The sequence below is a fragment of the Chrysochloris asiatica genome, unplaced genomic scaffold (assembly GCF_000296735.1).
Source record: "Chrysochloris asiatica unplaced genomic scaffold, ChrAsi1.0 scaffold00020, whole genome shotgun sequence".
In the NCBI taxonomy this organism is placed as follows: Eukaryota; Metazoa; Chordata; class Mammalia; order Afrosoricida; family Chrysochloridae; genus Chrysochloris; species Chrysochloris asiatica.
In genome coordinates this window covers 1,781,353-1,798,277 of record NW_006408538.1, presented here as the reverse complement: position 1 = coordinate 1,798,277, position 16,925 = coordinate 1,781,353, and the positions used below count along the sequence as shown (strand labels likewise).

At 41.0% G+C, this 16,925-nt stretch overlaps 1 protein-coding gene across 1 annotated transcript in view; it reads left to right on the top strand.

Moving 5' to 3' along the window:
• RHOBTB1 (Rho-related BTB domain containing 1) overlaps positions 1–9,679 on the top strand; it is a 58,034-nt gene extending 48,355 nt beyond the window's left edge. Inside the window, exons 7-9 of the mRNA XM_006835798.1 lie at positions 6,520–6,608; positions 8,873–8,978; positions 9,501–9,679. Coding sequence (XP_006835861.1) covers positions 6,520–6,608; positions 8,873–8,978; positions 9,501–9,670 — 365 coding nt within the window. The 3' untranslated portion in view covers positions 9,671–9,679. The remainder of the gene's footprint in view (positions 1–6,519; positions 6,609–8,872; positions 8,979–9,500) is intronic.
• Positions 9,680–16,925: the final 7,246 nt, after the last annotated feature.

Sequence of the window (16,925 nt, the reverse complement as noted above, 5' to 3'; positions counted from 1 at the left end):
AAATGAAATACTTATTCATCACAAAACTTCATTTTAAAGAGTAAAAAGAGAACCTACCAACTGGATGGAAATTTTTGGCAACAGACGTATATTTGACAAGGGTCTAATATCTAAAATGTATTTAAACATTTAAACACCTTAGCAACCAAAAGACAAATGGTTCTGTTTAAAAATGAGCAAAGGACACAGATACTTCACCAAAGAAGACATTCAGACCCCTAATAAACACATGAAAAATATTTGTGATCATTAGCCATTAAATCGAAACAAACTCACTGCTCTCGTCAATTACAGCTCATAGCAACAATGACTACAAGTCTTTATTGAAGTAGACAATCTCATTCTTTTTCCCTCAGAGCAGCTTTTGGGCTTGAACCAGCAGCCTTACGGTTAGCAGTTCTGTGCTTAACCTACTGCACACCAGGGACCCTTTATCAGCCTTTGTTGTTAGATGCCCTCCGATCGGTTTTGACTCAGAAACTCTATGCACACAGACCTCAGCACTGCCTAGTCCTGTGTCATCCCCACAATGGTTCTATTTGAGTTCATTGTTGCTGCTACTGTGTCAATCCATCTTATTGAGGCTCCTCTGCTGTACCAAGTCCTTGTCCAGGGACTCATCCCTCCAGACAACACGTCCAAAGAACAAGAGACAAACTCTCACCATCCTCAATTCTAAGGAACATTCTGAATATGCTTCTTCCAAAACATATTTGTTCTTCTGGCAATCCAAGGTACTTTTGATATTCCTCCTCCCCTACATCATAATTCAAATATATGTATTCTTCCTTTTGTCCAGTGTTCACAGGCATATGAGGCCATGGAAAATGCCATGACTTGGGTCAAGCACGCCCTGTTAGGCTTCAAACTGACATCTTTGCTCTTTAGCACTTGAAAGAGGTCTTTTTCAGATTTGCCTAATGGAATGTATCCTTTAATTTCTTGGCTATGGTTTCCTTGAGCCTTAAGAAATTGTAGAGTCAAGCAACATGAATAACAACTTCAGTCTTTTCTCTGCTTATCTTGCTATTTATTAATCCACTTGTGAAGTTTTTCAGTTTCTTTTACATGAGATGCAATTCATACTGAAGACTCTAGTCTTTGATCTTAACAGTAAGTATTCCGAGTCCTCTTCACTTCCAGCAAGCAAGGTTGTGTCATATGCATACAAGTTGTTCAATGAATTTTCCTCCAATCCTGATGCCACGTTCTTCTTCATATAATCCAGCTTCTTTGATTGTTTTGCTCAACATACAGATATAGTGAAAGGATACAACCATGACACACACCTTTCCTGATTTTGAACCATTCAGTATCCTCTTGTTCTGTTCCAACCTGTCCTCATGAGCACAATTAAGTATTCTGTAATTCCCATTCTTTACAATGTTACCCATAGTTTGTTTTGACTCACACAGTAGAATGTCTTTGCATAGCCAATAAAGTACAAATATACATCTTTCTAGTTTTCTGTGCTTTCATTCAAGTTCCATCTGTCACCAACAATGGTATACCTAGTTCCACAACCTCTTCTGAATCAGGCATATTTCTTCCAGGTACTTTAGCTTCTCTGTGTTCAAGAGCAAATCTCAGAGTCTCTTCTGACATCCATGTCAGTCTTTTTTTCTCTTCTACTTGCCTGTTTAATGTATGATGTTCTTGAAAGTCATCCCACAACTCCTTTGGTCTTTGGTCATTAGTGTCTACTGGATCAAATCTGTTCTTGGGATGTTCTCGATTCAGGTGGGATATACTCAAGTTAATACTTGGTTCTCATGTACTTATTGTAATTTTATTCATGTTGAGCCTGAACTCGCATATGAGCTAATTTGATAGTCTGTTCCACAGTCGGCCCCTGACCTGGTTATAGCTGATGATATTGTGCTTCTCCATCATCTCTTCCCATATGTGTAGTCAATTTGAGTCCTGTGTATTCCATCTGATGAGGTTCATGTGTATAGTTGCCACTTATTTTGTTTCACAGGTATTTGCATTGAATAGGTCATTGGTCTTGCAAAATTCTATCATGTGGTCTCCAGCATTGTTTCTATCACCAAGACCGTATTTTCCAACTTATGAATGCTTCCTCTTTGTTTCCAACTTTTGTATTCCAATCACAGTAATTATCACTGCACCTTGACTACATGTTTAATCAACTTCAGACTGAAGAAGATGGTGAAATTCCTGCATTTCAGCACCTTTGGCTGTAGTGTTGGTGCTTCATAGTCCTTATAGGTATATGGATAGTATCCTATCACAGACGGCACAATACTTCAAGAGAGATCGTGAAATGCTCTTATTGAAGTGCATGCAACACCTTTCCTCTTCAGTTTGTCATTCCCAACATAATCATGATTGTTGGATTCAAAATGGCTAGTTCTAGTCCATTTCAGCTCACTGATATCTAAGACATTGATCTTTGTCTGTTCCATTTCATTTTTCATGACTTTGAAATTTCCTAGCTTCACATTTTGTGCATTTCACATTCCCATTATTAGTGGATGTCTGCAGCTGTTTCTACTCATCTTGAGTTGTGCCCTAGCGTCAGTCAACTTGACTTTGAAGAGGCCACTCTCAGTCATATTTTGAGTGCCGTCCAATCTGATGGGCTCAAATGTCAGCACTATATCAGACAATGCTTTGCTGCTGTTAATACGGTTTCCAATGACTAAACTTTCTGAAATGGTTTACCTCTCCTTCTTCCTACTCTGTCTTGGTCTGGAAGCTTAGCTGAAATTTATCCATTTTGGGTGCCCCTGCTGGTATTTAAAATATCAGTAATTTAGCTTCCAGCATCACAGCAACATACAACCCACCACAGTCCAACAAACTGACAGATGCGTGGTGGCCTGTTAGCCGTTAGAGAGGGGCGTATCAAAACTACAATGGGATACCATCCTGCCTCAACATTAATAGCATTAATTTTTTTAAAAAAGAAAGGAAAAAAAACCAAAACAAATACTGGCAGCTCTGTGGGGAGACTGGAACTGTATACAGTACTGATGAAACTACAAAATGATACAGCCACTATGGAAAACAATATGGTGCATCCATAGAAGGCAGAAATAGAAATACCTTATGATCCAGAAATCCCACTCATATGTTTGTATCCTAGAGGACTAAGAGCTGTGACACTAACAGATATATGTACACCAATGTTTATCACAGCATTATTCACAATAGCAAAAAGATGGAAACAACCTTAGTGTTCCTCAATGGATGAATAGATAAGCAAACTGTAATACATAATACAGTAGAATACTATACAACAGTAAAAAATAATGATGAATCCATAAAACTCACAATATGTATTAATCTAGTGGACATCATGCTGAGTGAAGTAAATAATCACAAAGGATAAATAGTGTATGAAACCACTATTATAAAAAGTCAAGAATAGATTTACACACAGAAAAAAATATTCTTTGGTGGTTCTCAAGGATGAAAGGGAGGGATATTCAGTAACTAAATACTTGTTGTTAAGTGCTATCAGGTTGGTTCCAACCCATAGAGACACTGTGTAGGATTTCCTAGGAGCAGCTCATGAGCTTGAACTGCCGACCTTGTGGTCCAAACAGTCCAGCGCATTAACCCACAGCGCTGCCACCCCAGAACTCCATGCACGAGTGATAATTCTGGTGAAGGGAAAGGCAGTATACAGTATGGAAGAAGTCAGCATGACATACGGCACTGTAGAGTAAGCACTGGAATTCAGGGTCAGTTTGAACCACAAGGTGGTCAGCAGTTCAAACTCACCAGCTACTCCTTGGGGGCTCTATGTTGTTGTTAAGTGCCATTGAGTCAGGTCCAACTCACAGTGACCCTGTATAGGGTTTCTGAGCAGCATCTGGTGAGTTTGAATCACCAATTTGTGGTTCAAACTAACTTTGTGGGCTGGTACTTACCTACACTACCACACCAGGACTCCTGGAAACTCTATACAGGTCACTATGAGTCAGAACTGATTTGATGACACTTAACAACAACATATAGAAATACCTACAACCTGTATATGTACACAGCTATATACCCATATGACCCCCCCCTCACTTATTTATCATACATATTTACCTATGTATCTACTCACAAATTATTGTTTGTTATTACTGTTGTTTCAGGATTATATATGTTATAGCATTTATTGTTGGTGTTGGTGTTAAGTGCCATCAAGTCAGTCCCGACTCATGGTGACCCTGTATAGGGTTTCCAAGGAGTGGTTGGTGGGTTTGAACCGTCAACCTGTGGTTAACACTTCAGTGTGTACCATAAAGTACCACAATATCTAAATGGGCCATGTATACTCGTAACGAGAGGGCACAGTTATAGAAACACCTTGTACTCAGGACTGAATTACTGGACTTGAAGGCTTAAGTCCACAGATTCATGGACTTCAGGTCATTTGGCTAAACATAGTTCATAAGACTGGTGAGTAGCATCTGGGATCTTAAATGCTTGCAAATGACCATCTAAGAAGCCACTATTGGTCCCTTCCCACCTGGATCCAAAGAGGATGACAAAAACAAACAATAAAAGGATGCCTTTAGTCCAAAGGAGTCCTGGTGTGGCGCTGTGTGTTAATGCACCAGAGTACAAAGCATTTGAACTGCAAAGTCAGCAGTTCAAGCTCACCAGCTGCTCCTCGGAAACCCTATACAGGGTCACTATGGGTCAGAACCGACTCGACGGCACTTCACAACAACAACATTAGTCCAAAGGACTAGTGTCCCACATGACCCACAGTTTTCTCTAACCTAAGACCAGGAGAACGAGGTGGTGTCCTGCTACCACTCCAAACCACTCTGACCAGGACCTCAATAAAAGGGCCTGGTCAGAGTGAGTAAAAAATGTAGAACGAAATTCAAAATTTTATTTTTTAAAAAGACCAGAATTACAAATCTGGCAGAGACTGGAGGAACCTCTGAGATGATTGTCTAAATCACCCTTCTAAGTTGAAACTCAAGACACTCTCAGAGGTCACTTTTCAGCCAAATGATGCTGTTGATGTTGTTAAGTGTTGTCAAGTCAGTTCAGCTCATAGCAACCCTGTATAGGGTTTGCAAGCAGTTGCTGGTGGGTTTGAACTGCCAACCTTGTGGTTAACAGTTCAATGCTTATCTTACAGCATCACAGCAGGACTCCATAATAGATGAGCCAATTAAATAATCAATAGCACCTCTAAAGACTGTGATCCTTACAACAGTCAGCCATGTAAGACCAAAAAGGCAACATTCCAAAACCACAGAGGAGAAAGTCCAGATGCACAAGGAAACCAGATGAATGGAAATGAGGAGCTAGCTGAGACTCTGCAGAGATTGCAACCAATGGCACGGAACAATTTGCATATTAATTATTGATTGAAAAACTAATTTGTTTCACCTGAAACACGATAAAATCTGTTTTTTTTTAAGTAAGACCTGTTCATGGAAATTCAAAAGACGTAGCCAAGAGAAAATAAAGAAGATGTAAATAAATGGAGAGATAAACCAGAAAGAGTCAAGTTCCGTTTTCTAAATTAAAGAGCCCAGGTGACTTCTGGGAAGTTTAATTTCCAATGGTTTTATGTAGGTCAGTCCAAGTGAGGAATTGTGCCAAATTGTTCAAGTAACAAGCATATAGAGCTAGAGCAAGAAATAAGTATATATTAAAAGAACAGACACAGTACAAAAGAGAGAGAAATACATCAACATCAAGAACCTAGAAATGCTGCATGAAGACGGCCCATGCAGATCAATCCAGAGGCAGGTGACAGACAGCCCATGTGGAGACAAGAGAAAGCTCACTCTCAGAACCACAATTCAATTCAGTTTGCAAGCCTTGGACACAGACTCCAAAGTGCTCATCTAAACTGGACTTCTGTAAGTTTTGGCTGGTCTGAAGAGCTTCTGGCTTAAAGTCCCCCTGATGGATGAATGTTATGTCATCAAATGCTTTTGAGACAGATATATACATTCACATTTTTTTCAGTCCTCAAACACTCATTCCTCTATTACTCAACCTCTTCTCTCTCAGGCTTTATTGAGATTTGTATGGATGTGACTGTCAAACTGTCAAACAGGAAGGTGATAGAGTGCCTAGAGGATTCTAGGAAGGTGCTCAATAGAGTATTCTCAATGATGGGTGTGTTCTGTATCTATCCTATCCATCAGAACAGCCTCATAAAACTAGTCAACGCTTGGACCATCGCTAGTGCAATGGAGAAACTTTTCATTATACTTTGTTTCAATTTAATTTAAATTGAAATAACCATAGTTATCATACTGGACAGTGCAGGCCTAGAGGAACCTGGCTATTTCAGAAGTTTGAACAAAGGTTCCTGGTGTACCAGGTGCAATGGCTAGAGACTAGAACCCTGTATATTCAAAGACCGCACATCCAAATGGGTTCTAGAATCAACTGAGATGGCCACCCAGGGCTGGGACCCTGCTCTTTCTCCTTTTAAGTGATCCCAGACCAGACCCTCTAGACAACGTGTCTGACTTGCAGGATGCCATTTAACTCTTCCTGGCTTCTCTCTCTTCTCAGAGCAGCATGCTGTGCAGGAACTGACCAAAGCGGCCATGAGTGGAATGGGCATTGATGGGGAAGTGCTCTCTTATTTGGAATTAGCCCAGGTTTGTAACAATTTCCTTTCCACCTTTTAAATGTTTTCAACCAGTTGTTTCAATGCTGATAAAACATTCCTTTGTTGCATCTGTCTAAATAAAGATGTCGCCACTGAGTCACACTGAGAAGATCTGAGAGTTTAAACGTTTCATGCACCATTCACCCTGCTGGGCTTCCTTTGAAAAAACAACAAGGACCCCACCCCCACACCAACCCCATTTCCCCTGAGGCACCAGCTTCACATGTGGGAGAACCACTTGGACTTATTAAGGGGAGGTTTTGTCTCTCCTTCTCCTTTGAATTTCTTCTTAAATTCTTGGACTTGTATTGGCCAAGGCCAGACAGTTTCTAGAATTCCATGAAGGCCTGCGGTGCCTATACAACTCACTACAGCCTCCCTGGCATGTTCTAAAATCAGTATTGATAGTGTGATCCCATGATCTCAATGCACACAGTTGAACCTTCTGAAATAGCACTGAACAACTTGCTCCAGGTACAAAACTAAACCTTGCCTCTGTTTCCTCATCCGTAAGAGACTGGGATGGTCGTTCACACCCTACCAACCTTACAGGTTGTATTGAGAACCAAACAGAGAGAATGTTCAGAAAAGAGCATTGAAGAGTCGAAATTTCTCTCATAAAGAACTTAAGACAGAATCTTTAGTCTCTGGCATAGATTTAGAAACAATGGGTTTACATTCTAAGGAAATTAAGAACAAACTCTTCAGTCTATTCTCTGTTCGTTGGATTTGTCTTTATTTGTTCCCTCTTTCTCTCAGCGCAGTGGTTTAGTAAGTTTGAGATATTTTAAGTGGATGTTTCTCAATCAAGGAAGAGGAGGCAGTTTTAGGGAGAGAAGGCATGTAAAAAGTACGGCCAGGTCATTCCAGCTCTGGCTCATTCAGATGGGAAGACAGAGGAATAGGACTTTACAGAAGTCTGTTGATACTGACTTAGCATTTAATACATATTTTGTATTTTTCTCCTCTAAGTGCCAGGCACTGCCCTAGACACAAGGCAGATGGATAGGAACAGTGGAGTTTCTGCTTTAGGGTGATCACAGGCCAGTGGGAGAACTAGATGAATGCAAGTTATCACAGTTCAATCTGATAACGCAGCCTAGTAGAGGTCACAGTTAAAACTGGGCACAAGCAGCTATAACAGTAGAATCAGCAAGGTTCCACCAAAACTAATTGTCCATACTTAGAAGTTGGGGCTCTTTTGGAAGAAGCCCAGGGGCCAGTTTTTAACTGTCTTTGGTATATGGGGTTGTGATTTTGGAAGTTTCTAGAATCAATGCCTGAGGACTTCGGCTTCAATATTGGACTTCCTCCAGGGAGATGTGAACCTCAGAGGCAACCACACTAGTTTCCAGGATTTTGCCAGATCAAATAAGCATCAAGAGCAAGAGACAACAAAACGATGTCTGAAAAGGGCAGGGGACAAGGAGTGCGGGGCAGTTGTGCTACATTTCTGGAAGGAGCGTGGGTCTGCCTGTCTAGTTGTGAGCATCAGACCAAGCTGTCACAGCTGCTTCCGCCGCCACCTCCCTGAGTCATCTGTCTGCTCAGAATGGAGGCATGCGAGTCTTGGGATCCTTCCCACCCTACCCACACACCTTATTATGTAACCAAAAGGACAGGTATAGGGCAGTCACACACCACAACCACTCCTCTTTCAGATCTCTGGCCCCAGCAGCTGAGCTCTGCCACATGACCCAGTATTCCATTCCTGAGCTTCCTTAAACAGAGATGACATCGCTGCTTTCTGCTGTTGGCGGGTGTCTTCCGGAAGACACATTCAGTTAGGACTAGAGAGCCAGGCAGTGGGGGAGGGTAGGAGGCAAGGCATGCTTTAAACTCCTGATCTGATACGGTACTTATTTCTGGTGCACCCATCATGGGGTAAAGGAGAGGTGTGCCAAAAGCTATACTTGGCTGGCTCCAGTAGCTGTGGCCAAAGTGAAAAACACTGTAGTCAAAACAAGAGCCTTACTGAATTTGTTATTGTTGTTAAGTGCTGTCCAGTTAATTGCAGCTCATAGTGACCCTGCATAGTGTTTCTGAGGAGTGACTGGTGAGCTTGAACCACTGACCTTATTGTTCAAACTGACTTTGCATTCCAGCTCATTAACCCACAGTGCCACACCAGGATTCCATTAGTCATATACTTATATAGGCCCTTTATTTCTTTTCACCCCTACAGTGGTATTCTGTGCCTTTGTAACCCCACTTAGAAAACAGAGCCTGACCTCTTTGGTTATTCCCCTGCAGTTTCATAATGCTCACCAACTGGCTGCCTGGTGTTTGCACCACATCTGCACCAACTATAACAGTGTTTGTTCCAAGTTCCGCAAGGAAATCAAATCCAAATCTTCAGGTGAGAGTCTCCACAGTCCTTGTTTGTCCTGCTCTGCTCACCTCTGATTGAAGTGTTCCCTTTCTATACCCTTGGGGAGTGTGGGATGCTGGCAGCTCATAGAGAATTCTTTGTGGCTGGCTGGTGGTCATATTCAAGTGACATGACCCTAGGAATTGTCTGTTAGAAATTCTCTTTGTAGAACTTCATGCTTGGAAGATTTGGGTGGGCCAGGGTTCCAGATGCCCTGCTTTAAAGCATTCTGAGGTCATTGGCTCACCCTTGTCCAGTGAGGCATGGTTAAGAGAAAGCTTCAACTCTAAAATCAGGTGGTCCCAGTTCAGGTTCCCTGTGCCCAACTGCATGACTGTATCTTACTGATTCTACCTCTTAGGATGTTCATGTCTCAATTTGCAAATGGTCTTAGTCAGAGTCCCTGCCTCATTGGGTAGCTGTGAGGATACATAAGCTAACCCTAGGGTATAGCATGTGAAAGCAGTTAATGGACAGTGGGTCTTATCATCAGTGTGTTTCCACCACTAGACAACCAGGAATACTTTGAAAGACACCGCTGGCCCCCTGTGTGGTATCTGAAGGAAGAAGATCACTACCAGCGTGTGAAAAGGGAACGAGAGAAGGAAGCTATTGCACTAAATAAACATCACTCCAGACGCAAGTGGTGCTTTTGGAGTTCATCGCCAGCAGTCGCCTGAGGAAGAAGACAAAAGAAAATCAGTCATCTGATGCACCACTTTTCAAAGCACTACTGTAAAATTAGTCTTCTTATTAGAGATAAGATGTAGTTCAGATTTCAGGCACTGATCTTCCTCCACTTTTGTGCATTTATCTTTATTAGGATCAAAGCACAAGCTCACCATCAGTGAGCCTGGACAAAAAGGGAAGCTAAGGCTCACTGCATTTCTTAAACTAATATGTATATATATATTTTGGGGTTAGGAGGCTTAATAAACTTTAGTCCGTTACTTCCTTTCTTTTTATACAAAGAAAAATCAGCTTTCATGTTTCAAATTCCAAATTGGGAGATATTTTTATATGGTCTCTTGTATTTTGTTGAAATGAAAATGCTGTGTATTACTTTATTTTACAGGCCACACATTAACCATGAAGTCGCCCTATGATTCAGTGGAAACTCTTTGATCACATGACCACTGAAGCACTGTTACGTAATGAGAGGGTCATCCTTGTGTTGTGAAGTGAAGGGTTGGAATGCAAATTCCCCAAACTGCAAGTTAGAGTGTTTAATCTGTGTTCTGCAGAAAGCCATCAGTGTAATTATCAAGTCAGCTCCAAGAAATGTGTATTTACAATATTTGCTCTGTAAGTGCTAGTAATGATAGGGTTATATGTGCCATGTAAAATATAGTGATATTAAATACCCTGTTGTTTAACATGTCTAGATTCAAGAGGATACTCTTTTATAATCATTAGAAGGGCTTATGAAATCCCAGCATTATCCAGGGCAGACTCACTGGTGGACGTGAAGAGAAGCGATGCAGTGAGAGCATTGGTGGGTGGATGGCGGTGTTAGGGTTTATGTCTGTCAGTATTCTTCAATCTTGCCATGCTTCACATGCAGATTCTCCATTGACTTGAATCAAGATGGACACGGGACCGTTCTACTAACTTTGTCCCAGCGTCTTCAGGCTTCTCATATCTCACCACCAGAAACTGGCTTCCTCAGGTCTCTCACCTGTGGCCAACTTTACTTTGTAAGACACATACTTTTAACTCTTCCCAGGGAAGATTCCTGTCGCTGCAGATGTAGGCTAAAGCAGACCCCATCACTCTTGCTGAAAATCCCTGGGGCCTGTGAAAGCACAAAGCTGGAGGCTGGGACAAACAGGGTCCCTTCATTCTCATGCAGAAAGGGATTTCTTATTACAAGAGTCTAGGAAACGGTGCTATTGCGGGTTAGTTCTGACCCTTTGTCTTTCTGAGCTTTCAGTGTTAAATATAAAGAATTGAGCAGAGGAGCTCCTGAGAAACGAGTTAAACAGTGCTTCTCTGTAAGTGAACATGTTCCAGCAGGCACACAGATCATTCTAAGGCCCAGCACCATACCTGCCAAGGGATGGTTCTGCCATGTGTGGCAGGAAGGAGGCTCATTCTGTTGGGAGCTCACTTACTGATGCTACAGATTATTGATATTGCTTGTGTTTACTTTTTTTTAGTTCGTAGAAATTGGAAAAGAGACAGATGAGTCTAAACCCGAATTTGACGGCCATATGCATTTGAAAACCTGTCTAGGTTAGAGGTAGGCATTTATTACTGGTTGTAGAAACACACCAGATATAAAAGCTTGGAGAGGCTTAGAAATGCATCACCATCCATGACAAAGGAGGGAGAGTAGAGTAGAGATGGCTCTAAGTGCATTCACCTCAACTTTTGGTAAGTACATTACATATCTTTTAGGAAAACAAGGAAGACAAAATGAGGTTGAATGTCAAGACTCAGGAAGAATTGTCGTATGTCCCATCATGAAATGGTAGAGGTTGCATTTTCAAATGAGTAGTCAGTAGGTGAATTTATACAACCAAAGTTCCCATTTGATTGTAATCTTGCCAAAACGTAATGGACGTATCAATGAACCTGGGATATAAGCAATAATCTCCATTAGTGTTTATTATCAGCTGCTGTGACCAACTGGCTGGTTCATTTGGTTGATGCTGATTATGGCCTTTCACCATGGTGGTTTGTTTTGTGTTTTTTATTTCACACACGAAAACAAACAAACAAACAAAAAAAAACCCAATAAAAGTGTTTAGTTATAAAATGTCTCTAGTTTTGTTTTTGTAAGAACTACCATCATATCTTGGGAGTCCTGGTGTGGTGCTGCAGGATAATGTGCTGGACCATAAGGTCAGTTTGAACCCCAAGGTCGTGGTTCAAACCTACCAGCTGTTCCTCAGAAAACCTATACAAGCGTCGCTATGAGTTGGAACCGACTCAACAACACTTAACAATAACAACAACAACAGCCATCATATCATGAATGTAATTTTAATAACTTTTTTATAACTACCCTAAGTTTTCGAGTGTGGAGCCAATGAGGCTTGCGTGTGCTTTTAGTATTCAAGCCACTGTATTGACAGTTATCTTTGTTTTCAGCTTTGCCAGCACAGATTCCAGGACCATGATGCAAATGAGATATCTGGCTCTTTGCTCTTGGCTAATGTGCTTATGTCATTAGACGTGGTTCAGCTTGCAGAAAACAGAAATGACGTGTCTGTCCTAATGGATTCAAATAATCTGGGTTTGGGGGTAGCTCTACTAGCAAATCCATGAAAGGTCTGAGTTGGTGGAATCAGAGTCAGCCTCCCTGCTGAAGCAGGCCCTGGAAAAGGTTCTGGAAAATCTAAACAACATGTGGACTTTTACATGGTGCAACATTTATCCCAGCTCCAAAAGAAAAGGGCTCACCAATGATATTTCATTGGTGACTCTGCTGGGGAACATACTCTCTAAACCCCAGGGTAATATAAGAAATGACACCAGAAAGAAGACAATGAGATTTACTACACATTCCCACACCTTTTAGAGGAGAATGGTCTTGATCATGAATCATGGTACCTTTTGTGTAAGGCATCTCAATGGAATCTTACCTATAGAAAGTCTGGGTTTAAGTTTCTGCTGGGGAAGTAAATGCCTGGTACATTCTCAGATGTTTCAACATCCTACTCCTATTTTGAGAACTCCACATATCATAGCAGTGTAGAAATAAAAAGTATTTTTGTTATAAAATTCAAATGCAAAAATCCAATATTCCTAAGATACTGTTTTTCTGACTTGCTTCCATTATATGATATAGTAACAGAGCTGGGTTCAGTGGGCAAGGATCAGCGGGCAGCTAGGAGCAGGGGGGCTGGTTAGGAGAGTTTCTGCTAGTCTAGGTCTGGCCTGGCAGCTCTGCGAGTTCTGCAGGTCTGGAGAAGAGTCTGCCTGAATCTAGCTGCTGGAGCGGAGCGGCCTCAACCCACCTCACATTGGTGCAGCTCACAACCAGAAAGCTCAGAACTCCCAGAAAGCAAGGGATGTGCTGGGAGTGGGTGAGAGTGGGGCCAGCCACATCCCTGGTCATGTGGGGAGCATGGGGAGCAAGAAAGAATTGCATCTTTCCCACCTTCAGTCACCAAGTGTACATCTGCATCACCAGGCCAGTGTGCCTCCAAAGCTGCTTGTAGAAGAAGTTCAGGATGGTTGTGCTACGTCTGGCCAGTGGACCATTCACCATTCTGTCTCCTTTCCCAGCCCCTCCCAGCAAGTATTAAATAACACTCTCGGTCCTGTCTTCTGAAGTTCAGGGCTCTAGGGTTATCATCTGTGTGGGTTTTATTTGGTCTCCCATAACTTTGTTGTACAGCTGCAGTATAGTGTGTCTGCCTAGGCTGCCATCTTGCTGGAAGTAGCTTTCCATCTTCTTTTGATACTCCTGCATTATTCAATAATTTACCTGTTGTTGTTGTTGTTAAGTGCCAACCCATAGCAACCCTGTATAGGGTTTTCAAGGAGCATCTGGTGATCTTGAACCACCAACCTTGCAGTTCAAATGGCTTTGCAGTCTGGCACATTAACCCACAGCGCCACACCAGGACTCCTATAGAATCCTTCAATATTGAAACTGGAGGCTTGAATTTTTTCCTCAGTTCTTTCAGTTTGAGAAATGCTAAGTGTGTTCTTCCCTTTTGGTTTTCTAACTCCAGGACTTTGTACATTTCATTGTAATACTTGGTCTTCTCAAGCTGTCCTTTGAAATTTTCGGTTCAGTTCTTTTATGTCCTCATTTCTTCCAGTTGCTTTAGGTTCCCTATGCTCAAGAGCAAGATCCTGAGTGTCTTCTGACATCCATTTTTTCTTCATTCTTTCCTGTTTTTTGCTTTTCTTTTTAAAGACCTTGTGCTTTCTTCATGTATGATGTACTTCATTTCATCCACAACTCTTCTAGTTTGGGGTCATTGCTATCTAATGCATCAAATCTGTTCTTGAGGGGCTATCTAAATTCAAGTGGGATACATTAAAGGTCATATTTTGGTTTTCATGTACTTGTTTTATTTTATTTCAGATTCAGCCTGAACGTGCCTATGAACAATTGATGGTCTGTTCCACAGTCTGCCCAGGCCTTGTTTTGGCTGGTGAGATTGAGTTTCCCCATCAACTCTTCCCACAGATGGAGTCAGTTTGATTCCTGTGTATCCCATCCTGTGAAGTCCAACATAGTCACTGGTTATGTTGTTTAAAAAAGGTATTTACAGTGAAGAAGTCACTGATCTTGACAATTCTATTACGTGATCTTCATCATTTCTACTACCAAGCCCGTATTTTTCCAACTACTATTCCTTTATCTTTGTTTCCAAGTTACACATTCCAATCATCAGTAATTATCTATGCATTTTAATTGCATGCTTGATCAATTTCAGACTGAAGAGTTAGTAGATTTCTTCAGTTTCATCATCACTGGCTTTTGTGGTTGCTGTGTAAATTTAAATAATAGTGGTATTAACTGATCTTCCTTTTAGACATGGATATTATCCTATCATAAACAGTATTGTACTTAAAGATCTTGGAAAACTGATTTTGACAATGAATGTGCTGTCATTTCTCTTCAATTTGTCTTTCCTGACATAGTAATCTGATTCAAAGTAACCAATACCAGCCCATTTCAGCTCACGAGTGCCTAGAATATCAATATTTTTGCATTCCATTTCATTTTTAATGACCTCCAATTTTCCTAGATTCATACTTCATACATTCCATGTTATGATTATTAATGGATGTTTTCGGTTGTTTCTTCCTGAAAGTTTTTCTCCACTCATGTTAGTTATTATGGTCAAATCTACTTTGAGAGCCAGCTTTTCCCCAGTCGCATTTTGAGTGCCTTCCAACCAAGATGATGGACTCATCTTCTGGCATTGTATCTGACACTGTCCCATTGCTACTCATAAGCTTTTCAGCGACTAACCATTCAAACATGGTTTGTCTTTCCTTCTTCTTAGTGTGTCTTAGTTTGGAAATTCTGGCATTTATGGTTCTGGTGCTCCTCCTCAAATGCTTTTTATTTGCTGTTTGTATTCCAGAAGGGGATCATTGGTTAGTTTTTTTTATTTTCAATAGTGATTGTTGTCTTTGATGTATTACCAGAACTTGCAATGAATTTATACTTTGGAGGTACGATTACAGGTGTAAAAAAGAAGAAAATTGAAACCAAATACAAAGTTGCATACTCAAGACAGTTTTAATGACAATGTGACCTGACTTAAAACGTCCAACAGCATTCTTCTACCTTGAGCTGACCATCGTATTCATGAGTGTTACAAAGTCGTGTTTGTCCTCATTTTTAGGAACCATTGTATTTAACTCACATATTTTAATATGAAAATCTATTCTTGGGACAGTCTGTTCTTAAGTTCAAGTTGTCTGTTTTCAGAAGTTCTTAAGGGGCTACTGTAAAGGCAAATTAATTGCATAGCATTCTGAAAACAAGGCAAGAAATCCAAGAGAAGACGATGCCACATGTTACACAACAGAACAATGGGGCTTTTTCTTTGCAGTGTCTTGAACTACATCCTAAACTTACTGCTTAGGGCTTCATGAAAATAATTAGAGAATTATAAAGGTAAAAGAAAAAAAACTGAAACTGGAGGAAGACAGCCCCTGGAGGGGAATGTGGTACTTTCCAAGAGATTGTCCACCCTCTAATGGACTCTACTATCTGTTGAATAAAGGGAGTTAGACCAAACTGCCACCAAAGTTGGCTGAACTTCTTATCCACTTGGAGTAAAGGATCTCTGGTAGTGTAGTGGTTACGAATCGGGCAGCAAACCACAAGGTCAACAGTTCAAAACTACCCGCTGATCTGCAGGAGAAAGATGAGGCTTTCTGCTCCTGTAAAGATTTACAGCCTTGGAAACCCTATGCAGAGTCGCTATTGAGTTAGAACCGACTCCATGGCACATAACAACAACTTTCTTTTTTATTGAGCTACTCTTTTTTTTTTTGAAGATTTCATGCCAAGTCTAGTTAACCATGCATTTCAGCAATAGCACCTTGTCATTCTCAGTCAGTAGAAGGCCCTCTCCTTCTTCCATCATGTCCACTCTCCTTCCTCCTCACAGAGTAAAACACTCTAACGTGTTTAGTATATGGCCTTAAGCCTTTGGGCATCCTTAGAACATATACAATGTTACTTGATATCTTTGCATGGTACAAATGGTGTTATGCAATAAATTTCATTCTGCTTCCTACTTTTCTGACTCTGTTTTGGAAATGTAGCCATAGTACAATGTGTCCATCTGGTCCTTGGATTCCTGTAGCTGTACAGTGTCCCAGCCATTACTATCACAAAGTCTTACTCTACCATTCTACTCTTGATGGGGCTACCAATCCAACTCTCTGGCACCACAGTGAACATCTTTGGGCATATCCTCGAGTTGTGATCTAAAAATGGTAATAGACCCTGTATAAGGAAAACAGGGCTTGATAATGAAAATCCTTCCCTACCCCTGACGCTAAAAATATGATTCTACAGAATTCAAGAATCTTACAGAATCTGATACATTGTGACAAAGCCCAGAGACTGATTGTGCTTTGACCAAAGAAAAAGAAAGAAACTGGACTTAGTAACCTGATATGTAGGAGGCTTACAAGGACTTTATAGAGGTGAAAGTTGTTAGATGGTAGCATCAGTGAATTCTGTCTCACCTTGCCATTTTGTGTCACCTGGCCTTCAAGAAAAACATGAGGACTTCTCAAGATCACTGGATCCTAACATTCCCAGTTTCCTACCTTAAGAATGTTTTGCTGATGAGTTGCATGCTTACTTTGAAGGTTGCCTTCCAATTTAGTTATTTCACATGTGGAATCTAAAGAAAAAGTTACCTGTCAGTACACACTTTGTAGAGGTTTCAATCTAAGAATTCCTAGATAAATTCTCCCTAGACTGTAAGATTTCCC